This window comes from Pteropus medius, unplaced genomic scaffold (genome assembly GCF_902729225.1).
Source record: "Pteropus medius unplaced genomic scaffold, Ma_sr-lr_union100, whole genome shotgun sequence".
NCBI lineage: Eukaryota > Metazoa > Chordata > Mammalia > Chiroptera > Pteropodidae > Pteropus > Pteropus medius.
Genome location: NW_024347791.1, coordinates 13036318 through 13052435, shown reverse-complemented (window position 1 = coordinate 13052435; position 16118 = coordinate 13036318). Strand labels below are relative to the sequence as shown.

The 16118-nt window shown below is 38.5% G+C and overlaps 1 protein-coding gene across 3 annotated transcripts in view; it reads right to left on the bottom strand.

Moving 5' to 3' along the window:
• LOC120615004 (serum paraoxonase/lactonase 3-like) overlaps positions 1-8586 on the bottom strand; it is a 23984-nt gene extending 15398 nt beyond the window's left edge. The window contains exons 1-4 of one of the 3 annotated variants that reach the window (XM_039878051.1): positions 8444-8503; positions 7659-7735; positions 6860-6933; positions 3422-3477 (exon numbers count right to left, since the gene is read on the bottom strand). Coding sequence is in view for 2 of the 3 variants with exons in the window: in XM_039878049.1 (XP_039733983.1) it covers positions 3422-3477; positions 6860-6933; positions 8444-8505 (192 nt within the window). In the remaining variant the exon portion in view is untranslated. Of the gene's footprint in view, positions 1-3421; positions 3478-6859; positions 6934-7658; positions 7736-8443 lie in introns of all 3 variants that reach the window. The other 2 variants (XM_039878049.1, XM_039878050.1) reach the window with 2 other exon arrangements.
• Between the last annotated feature and the right edge of the window lie 7532 nt (positions 8587-16118).

Sequence of the window (16118 nt, the reverse complement as noted above, 5' to 3'; positions counted from 1 at the left end):
CATACTATTCTTGGTCCTTCCACTGCCCCCCATCTCACCCCTGGTGGAGTGAAACCACATCTTTGAGCTTTTCTTAGGACAGTCCTTCTATGCCTACATCTCATTGGAAACCTGACTTCTCCCCAGACAACACTAGCACCCATGCAGTGCATCGGAGAAGGTACTAAAGTTCTCCTCAAGTTCTCCTTAGGTCACCAAATCTGAAGAAGAGGTCAGCATGCCCCTAGTCACAAACATCTGCTTCCAGACCTCAAATCTTGCGTCATCGACCAATAGCCTGTCTTCTCACCCTTTGCTTACTGCCTCCTTATCAAATTTCCTGCCAACTCCCTTTGCCCTGGTCCACCTCTTATAGGCCTAGACTAAAATCAGATTGAAAAAAGTCACCCCAACTTTAACCAGACATTCAACAATGTTTATCAATCTTTTTGTTCATTCTAATAGGTAACCTATTTATTGCATTTCTCCAAGTGTCTATTCAGAATTTATATCATTATCTTCCAGAGCCCATACTTTCTTCCTATTTATTCTCGTTGAAAGACTCTACCTCCTATGTCTTTGAAAACAAAGAAAGAAACAAATATGCCATTTGACATGAATTTCCTCGGATTCCCTGCTTTCTGTCTCCGTAATTTTTCAGTTTTATCAATCCTCTTCCGTTCTCCTTCTTTACTTAATGAAAGAATATCCTTCTTCTGTTCTTAACTCTGCTACCTACTTTATTTTGTTCCTTATTCTCTAGGGTCTGTCTTTAGAAATTACATCCTCTCTCTCTTACTTTACCACTATTTTTTTCACCAATGCTCCCTTCTTTTGCCTAAAAAATTGCTCATTTCTCCTTCTTTGAAACAAATCTTCCTGTAACTTTACTACTTCAAACATGCATTTATCTTGCCTTCTCATTCACGGTCAAATTTCTTGAAAGCATCATTTGATCTTCTTACCTGATTTAATTTGCTCCAACTCTCAGTTGCCCAAAATCAGTATTCTACCAGTTTGTAGAAATGCCTCTATAAAGGTCATAATAATGGCCTCCAAAATATCTTATTTGATAAACGACTTTCTCTTACCTATATCTCTGTGGTATTCGGCAATAGGTATACCCCCTCATCTCTTGTCAAAAAAACAAAAGTAAAATTATCGGATAGAAGTCCTACTTCTCTTCCTGCTGCTTCCTCCTTCTGTCCTCATCTCTCTCTCTTTCCTTCTTGCTCTATACTCTTTCCTTGTAGATCTTGTTCATAAAGTTTCGGGTATTTCTTCTATACCAATGATTTTCAAATCTACACATTTACCTGTAATCTCTCTCTGGAGCTCTAGCTTGAATTCTCAACTTCTTCCTAAGGGCAGCTCAAAGTCAAATTGTCAAAACCAAAATCAACATGCTCTCCTTGAATCCTGCCTCTCATTCATATTTACCATTCTTCATTAAGGGCAGACCATTGTAAAAAATGTGGCCTAGATTAAGTGTCATGATAAATAAAACATCTCTAGTAAAGGTTTGGTATTTATCTGGTTTTCTGTTTAAGGCAGTTGGGTAAGAATTTGTGGCAAGTGACTGCAAGAAATTCTTTTGATATCATTCACCACTGAAAATGGTGAAAATCACTGGAGGTGCAGGGATCTTATTTTCCCCAACAGACTACAGGTATGTGTGGACACGCATTGAAAAATCTTCTAACTCTTCTCATTCACCAGCCCATGCATTCGCTAAATACTTAAGCACCAACACTCCAAAGTCCTGGCCTCATGGAGCTTAAAATCCAGAGAGGCAGCACCAAGCAAGACCATCAGATATGATGTGATATGTAAAGGCCTGTGCTCAAGGAACCCGAGGGACCAGAGAAGAAGCACCTCACTCAGGAAGAGAGTCTTAGGGAAGACTTTCCTCAGGAATTAAAGTGCCACCACAAAGAGGCCTCAAAGAAAACTAAAAGTTAGCTGATAACATGTGCAGAAAGGAGTAACCTTGCAGGCAAAGAGAAGCATTTCAAGGACCTGGTAAGAAAGCAAAAAGCCTATTTGGTATCTCTAAATAGACTAAAACTCTCTATTACACAGTATTACTCTTGAAATCAGCAGCTTCCAAACATGTCCTAGAATGGGAATAAAGGGTAACACGAGAAACAAAGAACAACAAGGACTTGAATTTATTACAGTCATAAAGATGGCTTAAAAAGTAAGCAAAGAACATTATCCTTACCCTATAAGTATGAGTTGTTTGTTTACAAAAAGAGCTCCATTATTTAAAACTTTGTGTTAACATTTCTCATGGAATTATTTGTGAAAAAATCTCTACTTTCTACACAGCATTAATTCAGTACTTTTAGTTCCAGTAAAAATAGAAAAGCAGAATACAATAGGACCTACAAATATTATCTCCTAACAACAAAGAAATCTCTTAGTTATACAATAGTCATTTTGATAGGTCTATTTGGCATAACACTGAACATCTAAATTGACAATAGAAAATTCAAATCAACAAAGAAAAAGCTTTTCTAGACAACTTTGTTTTATCTTTGGTTATGGTAAACTCAAGAATAAAATTTTTTCCACCTCTTACCCCTACACATACCATCGTGAGCAGCAATATAAAATACAAATGAGACCCTGACTATACTGTGCATATTTAGAAATTAGAAATTCAAGAATTTAGAAATTCAAGCCATTAAGGGTTATTATATGTGCCCCTTTTTGGCCAAAATTATTTGAGAATATTTTATCGTCTAAAATGGAACAATAAGACATGCAATTCCAGAAATCAAAATTTATATTAAAAATGTAATCAATCTACTTTTTTCAACATCTTAGGTCCCATTTCAAATTGCAACTGATTTAACAAATTCATGGTAATTTTCAACATTTTCACAACATATAAATTTATTTAAAATTCAAAAATTGTTCCAGACCTATAAAAGTGGTATTAGGAATAAAGTTCAGGCTCTTCTATAATTAATTTTAAAAAAACAAGATGGAAAGTACTCAGGGTTTTGAATTGCATAACATGGTTAACTTTCAACCACAAATATTTACCAAGTTACAAACACAGGCAGGCATTGCAAGAGGAATACCAGTTAGTGAGAAGATGACTATCAGAAGCTGACACCCAATCAGATGTGGCAGTGATGGGGATGGACAGCAACTGGACAGATTTGGAAATTAGTCTAGGAATTGAATGGAAATCAATATACATTTACTGAGACCCTACTGAGTATGAAACTGCCCACAGGGAGCAAGCCTGGGAATTCCTGTGGTGTCCTGATTAGCCCTCTAGAATCTGGTTTTGGCTTTTTCAGTTGACTCATTTACCCACAAGTGGGAGGAGTGTGCAGGGGCCCATCAGGCAGCTCTTGTAGGCAACATTAATGTGCTGCTACACAGCTATTGACATGAACATCCGAGGGGCATGGACGATACTCACACTGGAGATAAAAGCCAGCCCACTAGGAAGTATATCAATATCTTCAGAGCCATTTTCTGCAAAAGAAGTGGAAGGTTAGAAAAATGTATGTTAGAAGGCTTAAAAAATAAATCTCATAGTCAGAACTTTGAACTTCTTTTGGAAACTACGTTGACTTTTTCCAACTATTTACTTGGGAAAGTATATTAATTTTCAAGAATACCACAGGCCATGCTACTCTACAGTAAAACTCGAGGTGGACTCCTTCCTTCCTTCCTTCCTTCCATCCTTTTTTGAATTTCATCTCAGACGAAAAAAAAGAAATAACTATAAAATAAATTGATATCCTAGATTTATTCTTTAAATAATGATTTCTAGGGTCTGTCCTGAGAAATTTAGCTTTATTCCCCATGGAAGACTGATGTACAGACCGAGCGATAACATTTGGAAAATTATTGTGAACATTTCTTAAAAGACTTCTTGTCTCTGCCAAGTATTTCTCTTCTTCTAATTTGTTGTTGAGGCTTAAACATCTATTATTATCTAATCATATTGGGGATTTATTGAGTAATTGGTCTGTTACCAAGGCAATAGGTCTAAGGATGAACTAAATATAAATGAATTTGAAAAAGTTTGTTCAGAGGTCTTTCCATTGAGAGCTGGTCTTGAGCATTTTTCTTTGAGAAGAAGCATATAATAAGTTATGACTAAGACCAGTATGAAAAAGGGGCTTGCATGGCTCCTAATAGAGAGATAGAATGACAAATGACATGATCCCAAGTAGACAGGACCAAAGGTGAAAACAATGGCTATCTAGTGTGACAAACTGTATTTTACAAATATAGTAGAATCAATATGTATCATGGTCATGTGCTCTTCTCACAATGTGATGTTCATACTCTTCTATCAAGAGGTAAAGTCTATATTCTCTCTCCTTGAACCTGGGTAGACCTTTGTAACTATTTTGACAATTAGAATGAGGTGGAAGTGATGCCACAGGATGCTATAGCTTTTGCTTGTTCTCCCCTTTCTCTCTCTACCCTCCCTCTCCCGGCATGCACCTTGGGAGCCCTGGGAACCCTGGGAGCCCTGAACCTAATGTAAAAAGTCCAGCAACTTTCAAGCTACTGAGGAGAGACTACAGAGAGGTCACACAAGGTAGAGAGAGGGATGCCCTACATTCACCCTTAGACAGGGTCATGCCGAAGCATTACTATTAATTAATATTACCATCATGTCACATCTTGGAGAGAAGGTTCTGACATCCAGCTAAGAAAACAAATAGAACCTACTACAGAGTAGAAATATATCTTGGAGACACAGGAGGCTGCAGGAGGGGAAAAGGGATGGAGAGAAAAATAGGAAGACACCAAACGCAGTGGCTGTCTACTTGATAGTCCTGCTCAGGGCCAGTCCTAATAAAGCTATTTAGATTTCAAGTACAGCTTTGAGTAGATGCCAAGGGCAGTCAAACAACTGCCTGGTTAAAACAATCCTTCAAAGCCTTGGGAAGAGATGATCTATGAAATATGATTTCTGGAGGTTAGAATGAACTTATCTTTCTTCCTTTCTACCCAGAAAGACTATTGGGAAGGAAAACAAAAAGATACAGAGTTCCTTCCACCAATAAAATTAACCACAAAGTTCTAGGTCTGAAGACAATACAAATCAAAATTTCCTCCCAACTCTGTTACTGCCTACTACACTCTACCTAAAATCTTGAAGTGGTTTTCCATTGTTTCATAAAGCCATTCACTCATCAAATAGTTGGGTCTTGTGCATACTGTCTCGTTAGTGATCTTTACTTAAATATCCAGCCTGCCTTGTTTTGGTCAGCCCTACTTAGTAGTATTTCACCTTTTTGCATCTCAGAGTTTCTGTTTTCTGCTGCCATTGTACTTTCCAGAAGCTTTCATAATAAAAATGTGTTGTCAGTAGAGAAGAAATGCAGTGTTACACAATAGAGTTCACAAGGCATAGAAGAAAACCATGCTGGCTCATAATCTAGGCCTGCTGCCCACTTCTTCTAGACTACTGGGCAAGTAACTTCATTCTTCTGTATGTCAGTTCCCTAATCCGAAAATAAAAGTCAAGAAGGAGTTTGTCTTAGCAAATTCTGCTTTCTAGCCTGCAGCACAAACCTCCTCTAATACCAGGGAGCACAGGGCCAGGGAATTTTTCTGAAATTGAAAGGAAAAAAAAGAAAGTTCATTTTTTTTCTGTTGCCTGTCTTTCTTCTTTTCTTTCTTCTTCCCTCTCTTTGATGATATTCAAAATCAAAAAGGATTCTGATTTTTTTTCTGATTATATATATGTACTATAAACCATATCGCAGTAAACTATGCTGTCATCCTGTCACACATTGATAAATAAGTTATAGTCCTTGACCCTAGGGAGTTTGCAATCTGATATTGAGAGAAAGAGAAAACACTGCCAGCTATAAAAGCATGTGGTAGGTGTCATAAGTGAATCAGACTTTCAGGGTAGTGTGAGAATTCAGAGGCAGGAGAGAAATTTGCAGGTGATTTTAGCAAGGAGAGATGAAGAAATCAGTGGAGGGAATTTTATAAGCAAAGGTGAGAAAGTGAAAGAACACATTCTCAAAACAGTGAACAGAATGTAGCTGAGACATTTTTTTTTTGTAGTATGAGAGGGAAAATGGGAGGCTTGGAGTCCAAATAAACAGTCAGGTCAGCAACAAATCCAGACAGCCCTGTGCCGGGGCGTATAGGAGGTTAATGTCAATGTGTCTCATGTGGAACAATGAGCATTAAGGGGAAAACAAATGGTTCTTGGATTGTGAACGAAGTCTCTTTGAGAATGGAGTATCATGCATAGGAGAAGTCTAGAAGAAGAGCTGGTTGTGGGTAGGGGTATGAGGGAGAAAATAACAGAAATGTTAAGTAGAATAAAGTTGATTTCAGACTGGAAAAGAAGACCTGCCGTTTGAAAGGTTAGGGATCAAGCTATGGATTTGTGATTAATTTTTAAAAAGACATCTCAGCAGGCCATGAGATTCTTGTGGGTAAGAGCTAAGTCCTAGTCCTTTTGGTACTTGCAGATAAATTTTGAAGGAGGTACACTTGAAGCCAGTAATATCATCAAGGAGAGGGAAGAAGAAAAGAAGACAGGCAACAGAAGAAAACAGAGAGGAGAGTGAACTATCACAGAAGAAACAGGAGGAGAGTTCAGCAAGGGACTGCCAAAAATGAGTCAATGACACCTTTGAATGATAGAGAGACCTCAGGAGGAAAAGAACTGAGAAAAAGCCGCTCGTTTTGACATTTAAGAGACCCCTTGAAAACCTGGGATGAAGTAGCTTGTGTAAAGTGGATGGGGCAGAAGCTTCAGTATGAGATTTTAAGGAGTAGCAGGGAATTAAATCAGCTGGCAGCCTCATTCAGGTGGATGGTGACCAAGAAACTGTACTGGCCCCTTGTGGTTATGTCACATACATACCAATTCCTTCAATAAGTTGGCAGTTCCTGGGTTCTACTGGCTCCACTTCTCGAGATGCACTAAATCTTTGTCTACTGAAGATAAAAACAATGGAAATCAATGCATGACTTCCAAAATCAATGTCTAAACATGGTTTTTAACTACTTTCATATTTCTTAACTCTCTTTCTTATCATCTGTGCATGATTTAACAAGTAGGCATCACCTTTTATTTATATTTATATAAATAAATATGTAGGTATGAACATTATGTAGGTAGCATGCCTATATCAGCTAACCTCACCCAGTTATTGTTGAAAGACTAAAATGCAATTACACACGAACAACACTTTGCTGCAAAAATAAATGATAATATTTAATAGTATGAGTAATTGGACAGTATTATCAATTTAAATGTACAGGATGTATTATTTAATTAGTTAAAGTATTGTCTATTATAAATCTGTACTTTAGCTCCCCTTAATTTACTATGGTCTTGCCTTTTGATGCAACTCCCTTCCCCAAACTGGTTTCCCCAAATTAAACAGGGTTTCCTAATATCCAAACCCTGTAGCCTTTTTTTTAACTTTATTATTTTTAAAATTTTATGCTGACTTACTTTGCAAGCATGTAAATTCATTAAACTGACCACAATCTAAACAATTGGTCACATTATTGTTCAATATGGTGTTCTTGTTTCCGCAGCAAAACATTCTTTTAAATATCAAGAATAATTTAAAATTTTATTAAATCGTATTCAGGAAGACTCTACACTTAGACTTATCTTACTGTCACGTTAAAAAAATAAGTCTTAAACCTACCTTATAGTTATTGCTTTTTATGATTCTCTCACTTGGGTACACTGGCAGCAAATGTAACAATAAACACTCAAGATGAGCTAGAAAGTATTACCAAAAGGCATCAGGCTCCTGAATAGATCTAGGTGTTAACCAGATTTTATTTACTTAGAGAAGTAAATAAAAGCACCCTAAAGACCGCTGAAGGCAAGTAGAGGCTTTAGATCTACTCAAAAATGCATATCATCACCTAAAATGTCTTCTTCCTAGACCAATATGGACTCTTCCTGAGATATTTCTGGCTGTCACCACTAGATCTTCCAGTTCCAAAGTTTGAATACCTACAACATGCCTAATGTGATCTGCATTTCCTTCTAATTCCCCAGCTGTCTGAACAGGTCTTTTAATCTGTGGTGAGTTCTGCAGCCCAGTACTCTTCAATGTATAAGTGGCCCTGAGCAATGTCAGAGTCAGTCATAAACAGTAGCCTGGTCCCTTCCCCCAAATCCAGTGCTTCCGACCGAGTTAGTTTTTGCAGAAGCAAAATGCTAGGAGAGACCTAGCAGAGGGTGGGGAGGCACGACTTTCAGAAAATAAATGGGGGCATTTCTGCTCTACGATCTTAAGAAAGGCAGGCAATCAGCTCACTTTTCACATCAGTGCTTCTCAAGGGACGGTTTGCTGGGTGGGATTGAGGAGTGAGGTTCCAAAACTGCTCATTCCTACTCACTAGGAAGGCAGCTCTGGTAGCCCCTGACCTAACTTGGAAGAAGAAAGATAGCCGAAGATGCCTCAAGATGCCAACTCACCTAAACGCCACGATGAGGGCCAGGGCTGCCCCCAGCAGGGCCAGGACCACCAACTTTCCCATGATCCGGGTGCCCAGTGGCCAAGAGCGGGAGCGGACTCCTCTCGGAGGGCAGAAGGCAGAGGGCGGGGCGAGCAGGTTTATGGCTCTACTCTCTGATTGGTGTCAACCCAAGACGGTAAGCTGCCAGGGCGCTGCAGCCGCTGTCCTTCTCCCGCCCCTTCCCTCCCCGCCCCGCCCCGCCCCGCCTCGCCCGCCGCTCCACGTTCAAGGTCATCTTTATGTGGGGTATTCAAAGCTACCCTAACGCAGGAGATGTAAGGACACCTTTACGTGCGAGATTCAAGGTGAAACCTTGACTCAGGGGATTCTTTTTTTTTTTTTCCTTTGAGGCTTAAAGTACAGAGAGGGAATCCGGAGCCCTAGGAAAAAGTCTGGTGTTCTCATGGCAGCTGTGGCGAGAACACACCTGTTGATGGATAGAGGGAATTTGAACCTTAAAAGCTGCAGAATTCTAACCTCAGCTCCTTAAATAGACTGAATGGGGAAGCTCGAGTTCAGAGCCTGAATTTGAGGTTTCTGGAAGGTAAGACTTGATAAGAAACGGAGAATTGTTCCCAAGACACTAGGAAGATAATGGAAGCAAAGAGCTGTAACTCACCCTTCTAAAGATTCCGGGCACAGGACCTTACCTCCTGACCTCATACTTTGCTTCAGAATGCTGAATATGATGGATGCCCAGTTTAATTTGTTGACTGGATGGATTTGTGAATATCAGTATCTTCCTCCATCATAAATGGGATAAAGAAAAATCGAGAAAAATGAAAGAAAAGAAATAAATAGAATAGGTGACAGTAAGATGAGCCGATTAGGGAGGAAGAGACAATAGTTGTTGTTGTTGTTGTTGTTGTTTTTGTTGTTGTTGTTGTTGTTTTCTGGAGGTTAGACTTTCGAAGGACTCCTTGATCTTTCTTCTGGGTCTTCAGTTCCTACCAGGCGAAGAATGCACATCCCGCAATCCTAATGAAAACTAGGCTGGTGGTACAAGGGCTGGGGATGAGAAAGACTAAGGAACTGGGCAGAGCGAAGCAACATCTTCAAGCACGATCTGTTTTATTTACCAACGAAAGAAATAGTAATCCATTGAGTTTAACTGAGCCAAATGTGTTGAGAGAACAGGATTTGCTTGACCTACGGGATACATAATTATAGTATGAATACATAATTATGCTGTCATAGTAAAGTCTACTTCTTATGTAGCACCTACCATGTGCCTTCCCTTGTGCTTAGAACTTTGCCTATGTTAACAACTTCTGAGGTAGGTAACATTACTCCAATTTTATAGATAAGAAAACTGTGGCACAGAATGGCTGTGTAACTTGTCCTGGGTCACACAGCTCATGGGTGGCAGAGTCAGGCTGTCTGTCTCCAGAGCCTGTGCCATTAGCTATGCTGCCTTTATTAAAGCTGGAGAAGAAGGGCTGTACTAAGGGAACACTGTGACATCTAGAGTTGTATTAATAAGATAATTATTTTTAAGATGATTAATTTGAAAAGAGTTCAGGCAGAGGATGAATTTAATGCTATTTTCATGAGGACTTAGTAAGAGGGATATGAAGAAAAGAGGAATGCTCCCAAAGCTGAGGACCAGGAGCTATGGTGCAGATGTGTGTGCAGTGTTTGGAGCTCAAGCTGCCCAGTTTTAGATCCAGCTTAGATAAGGTGCTCATCTTTCTTATGCTGCAGATTCTTCTTATGTAAAGGAACATCGCAGGTGACTGATAATCAAACATTATGATGAATGCAAAATGTTCAACACTGTGCTTGGTACATTCCAAGATGTCAATAAACATTAACCATCTATTAAATCTGAACCTCCACATGAAGGTGTAGAAGAAGCATTGTGGGGAGAGACCCCCATCCCACTGATCCCTAGGTCTTCCAGTGCCAGCCACACAACTTTGTACTTAAGATGTGAGCTTGGGAGAAAAAAAAATTAAGAGAACAAAAAGAAATGGAGTGGATGCTGAAATAGTAATAATAATCTCATGTGCTAAGCATTTTTTTTTTATCACTTATTGTCACATTACTTTTTATTACTCTCAATTTACAAATAAGGAAAAGTGAGGCTTAGAGAGGCTAGTCAACTTGCTTAAGGTTACATAACTAAGAAATATCAGAGATTCCATTTGAGCTCAGGTCAAGTGACTCTACAGTTTATGTTCCATATCACTATTTTTGCTGCTTCCCAGCATAGCATGAAGAAGGGAGTAAAGAGGCATATTCTTCGGTCGAGAGTGCTGCGTCATCTATAAGTTGTTTTAAAATTCTTCACTTTAGGCAGAGGGGTGGTGTGTGTATATGTGTGCATGCATGTGCACACATATGTGTACATGCGCATGCATATTAACTTTAAACTTTTGAAGTGATTAAGTTATCATTTGAATAGCATAATTAATCACTCAAATCCCAAGCCTGGTTAGTCAGCATTAAAGAATTCCGATCTTTGGAGACAGCCATAGCAAGTGTCACCATCTAAATCTGCACTTAGAGAATTCACTCATTAGTTCAAGTGATATGAGAGATAATGATTTATGGTGAAGGCAAAATATGTGGATCAGCAAGACTTGCACAAGCAGCTCCTGCTCTGCCTAGAGTAACAACAGAACAAGGAAGCCAGCATCCTCACACCAATGGAATGGGTTCCAGGCTATCTTAGCCCATTAGGGCTGCCATAACAGAAAAAAATAAAACAAAAACAAACAAAACCAAAAAACATGCATTGGTGACTTATAAACAATGAACATTTACTTATCACAGTTCTGGAGGCTGGGAAATTCAAAGTCAAGGCACTGGTAGACTCAGCTTTGGCTGAGAGCCTGCTTCTTAGATTGCTATCTTTTTACTGTGCCCTCACGTGGCAGAAGGTTGCTGTGTGAGGTTTATTTTATGACAGCACTAATTCCATTTATGAGGGCTCTGCCCTTATGACCTAATCACATCTCAAAGCCTCATCACTTAATGTCATTACCTCAGAGGTTAGAATTTCAACATATCAATTCTGGGGGGACACAAACATTTAGACCAGAGCACTAGCTCTAGAATACTGTTGCGTGCTGTGCCCACACTATTGACCAAAATGAGGTAAGTCCAATATGGATAGAGCAGTGGTTCTCAAATTCAGTGATAAGAATCACCTGGAGGTCTCGTTAAAACACAGATTGCTGAGCTCCATCTCCAGAATTTCTGATGTGTTGTATTTGAGGAAGAGCCTGAGAATTTGAATCTCTAACAAGTTTGCACTGATGCTGATGCTATTGGTCCAGGGACTAAACTTTGAGAACCACTGGGCCAGAGCATAAAGGACCAAGAGGAAGATGGTGAAATTGAATCTAGAAAAGTAAGCAGGCCCTTGTAGGCCGAATTAAGAAACTTGAATTATATCCTAGAGGAGCATCGGGAAACCATTGGAGTGACATGACCCAGTACATGTTTTAGAAACATCACTTTGTAAGGATGAGAATAGATTAAAGACAGAGTTGGGGGCTTGCCTCTCCTGGAAGCAGGGAGAAGAGTTGAAGGCCTTTATTTTAGTAGTCTGGATGAAATACATGATGGTAATTGGAGAAGCTGTGGGAATGAATTGTTTCCCAATGTCCTTAGAACTGTATGGCTTTGAGAAGTATTTAGGTGGAGATGGAGGGCATGATAATATTGGCAATTTTGGTTGAATTAGATGGAGAGATAGTGCGGGGGAGGAACAAATTAAGAAAGGTGACTAGGCTTGCAGAATCCGGTAGAGAGGTTGTATTCATGAATATGAGGACCAGAGAGCAAGAGAAATATAGATAGGAAAACAGGGAGTTCATTGAAAGCTAACTTCTGTTACGATATTATAGGAGAAATCTTTAAGTTTTCTTTAAAGTGAGTGACAAAAGTCATGTGTATCATGATCATCACCTTCAAGCTCTGAATTTAGTTCATGCAAATAAATTTATTTGTTTATTGTTATATTCCCTCTTTCTGAAGAAAAATCTGAATAATGTCTCCTGAAACTCAGTACTACAAATGATGAGACAGTTGGGTTCATGATTTTGAATGTTTAAAAACTTGTGTACTGCTTCTGCTCTAATGAGAAACACCATTTGTTTATACTTTCAAATGCTATAAAGAATTGCATAAGTGATAAGCTAGAAAAACAGTTTCATCCTTCACACATAAAGAACTCCTAGAAATTGATAAGAAAAAGCCCAACTTCCTAAAAGAAAAAAAAGACAAGAATGCTCACAGAAAAATAAATACAAATCTCCTTAAATATCTGAAAGTGTGTTTAAACTCACTTATAATAAAAAAATAAAAATTAAAACACACCGGGATAACATTTTTATACGATTTGTAAAAATTTGAATGTTTTCCTGCAAAAACATGTTGCCAAAGCTTTAGAGAAATTCTGACACATTGTAAAGTGTTACAGTGAGTTATGAAATACCTGTTAAACTTGTAAATGCACTTACCCTTTGACACAGCTTTTCTCCCTTTTGATTCACCTCCAGAAATTTATTGCCTAATATACTACATATGTACAACATAAGATATGCACACAATAACTTATCACAGCACTGTTTGTAATAGCAAATAATTTGGACTGGTTAAATAAACTATGACATGCTAGGCAGCTATAAAAAGGAATTAGTGAAATTCTCTTTGTAGTGATATGAAACATGTCAAAAATCATCTTCAAGTGAAAAAAAGGAATATGTAGAACTGTGTGTAGTCTGCTATCTTTTGTGAAGAAAAGGAGAAAAATAAGAACATGGTGATCTTGAAAAGAGTAGTTTCTGTGTGATGAAAACAGAAACCAGACCACAGTTGGTGAATAAGTAATGAATAAGTGAAGACAGGGTGTATCTCAAGGAGTTTACGTATGATGGATGTATTAGTTACGTATTATGAGGCACTAAATTATTTCCAAACAGAGCAGCCTAAAACATATTATCTCACATTATTTTAAAAATATTAACTCTGTAGGTCAGAAATTGGAGGCATCTTAGTTGGATCTAGCTGGTTCTGGCTCAGGATTATTCACGAGGTTGCAGTCATCTGAATGCACCTTCAGTATGGCTCACCTACACAGCTGTTGGCAGGAAGCCTTGGTTCCTTACCTGTAAACCTTTCTATAGGGCTGCCTGAGAAATGTTCTCATGACATGGCTTTTTCTAGAGGGAGTGATCTGAGCAAAGGAGCAAGGAGGAAGCCTCAATATCTTTTCTGACAGAGTCTCAGAAGTCATATACTATCACTTCTGCCATTTTCTATTTTTTAGAAGTCAGGCACTAAATCTAGCCCACTCTAAAGGAGTAGTGGATTAGGCTCACCTTTGGAAGGAAGAAGTGTCAACTTTGTGGACATACCAGTTAGAGTCAGAGAAATGATGCAGTGGTTAGAAATGTAGGGTCAAGGGAGTGTTGTTTTTTAAATGGGAGATGCTATAAATAAATAAATAAATAGATAGATAGATAGATAGATAGATAGATAGATAGATAGATAGACAGACAGATAGATAAAATGAGAGATGCGATTAGTATATCTTTGTACTGATGAAAATGAATCAGTACAGAGAGTTCGATAAAGTGGAAGAGAGAAGGGATAACAGAAAACGTGAAATCCTAAGAACAACTAGAAGGATTAAACTTCTATAGCAAGGACACCTAGTCCATTTTAACAGTAGAGTGAGGAGAAGATAGGTGCAAATACAGTGAGAGTTGTAGGTTTAATGAGGAAATATGAGGTACAGCATGTCTAATTGCCTCTATTTTCTCAACGAATTATAAGACAAGGCCTTCAGGTAAATGTCTGAGTAGATGAGGATTGTGGAGATTTTGAGGGGAAGGAGAAGGTATGTAATTATTAACTTGGGGAATAGAAGAGCTAATCTGCTAAAGAAACCGAGCAGGATTACTGGCATCTAGAGTAACAAATCTGAGATTTGACATTAGTTTAAAGAGAAACCATTCAGCTATTTTGTGATTTTATGAAGCAACATATAGCTGCTCAGGTGCGGGTAAAATGAAAATAAATTTTTGAGTTTTTCCACGTAAGACAATAGGAGGGAGAGAAGTACAAAAGAGGTTGAGAGTACGTTCAAGGAAGTGAGTAAGGGAAGGAAGCTAAACTGGACAAGGAGGGAGGTTATGCAGAGAGGGGATTGTAGGAGGGTGAGAAAGTTCTGGGCCAGGGGTTGTTAATGGATTTGAGGCTGGAACAATTTCAAAAATTTTAGAACGATGGCGCTACTTGAGCAAGTGACTTGAGAATGCAGGTTGTGGTTGTTAGTGAGTCCGAGACTTGTAATATAGGTTTCCAAGGTGAGGAAGTTTCTGATATAGATTATAGCCCTGGGAATGGGTGGCTGAGGCAGAGCTGAGGAAAAGGGCATCGTGAATGAAGGAGTCTGGGCACTAGGAAGTTGTATGTTGCAGGATTGATCCATGTAGGGTTTTAAGTCACTGGGAAAGAGAATGTGATAGAGGTTTTCGGTTTTATTAGATCATTTAAATAAATCCCTACCAAATGAGTATTATCCTGGTTTCAGAGATAGAAATTAAGGTAGAAATCTGTGAAAAAAAAAATTAAAAAAAATACGAGAGAGCTCTCTATAATCTGATAATAAACGATTTCCGAGAAAAAAAGAAAGAATGTAGAAGAGTGAGAAGGAAAAATCAAGAGCAGAGAAAATTTTTTTAATAGAATAGAGCATACCAATATTAATACTAGAAATAACAGAAAAATTTCCATTATGCAACTCCAATATAATAATAATTCAGGCCAGAATCATTAATAGATGCTAAAACCAAATAGGCGAAAGGTTTTAGGGACAGAATATTCACTTGGATTTATAGAAAGAAAGGAAAAATTAACCCTATTAATTTTGTGGTCACCATCTTAATCAGTTATTCACATTTACCATCATAAATAGTGGAATTACCTATTCTGATGCAATACAATGTGAAGTACAGGTCATTTATTCATTATTCTTGTCAATTGTTTAACCTGAATCTAATCAAGCCTTAAGTAACTTCCAATTTACAGGAAAATAAGTGATATCTAATTAAATACTCCAGGAAAAAAACTATCAAGTAAATTTAGAATCTAGGTCATTCCAGAAGACATCTTGCCTGCACTGAAAGTGCCATGAAAAAAAAAAAGAAGAAGAATAGAGCCACTGTTTCAGATTAAAAAGGAGTGAAAAGACATAACAAATGTAAATTGGATTTTGGATTAGGGAAGGGGTGGGGGTGGAAGAAGAAAGAAACTATTAAAGGCATTTGAGACAACTGAGAACATTTGACTTTGGATCAGATATTAGATAGCACGGTAGAAGCATGGCTAATGCCCATGGTGTTTGGTTCACAGAAGTAGGAAAGCACAGGGCAGAATGGGGTTAAGCAAGGTTTATTGAAGCAGAGTGGCTGACAGCCCGGCTGAGCCGGAGATGGTGTCAGCCCCAAATGCGAGAAGACCTGAAATTTTTATGGGGCTTGAGGTGGGCTTTTTCAAAGGTGGGAATATTTCGGGCCGACAAATGGGCGGGGAAGGGAGGAAAGTCCAGTGAGCACGTAGCATTGCCAACCCTGACGTTACAAGATCTGGTTCCCACAAAAACGTGGGGTAAGGGA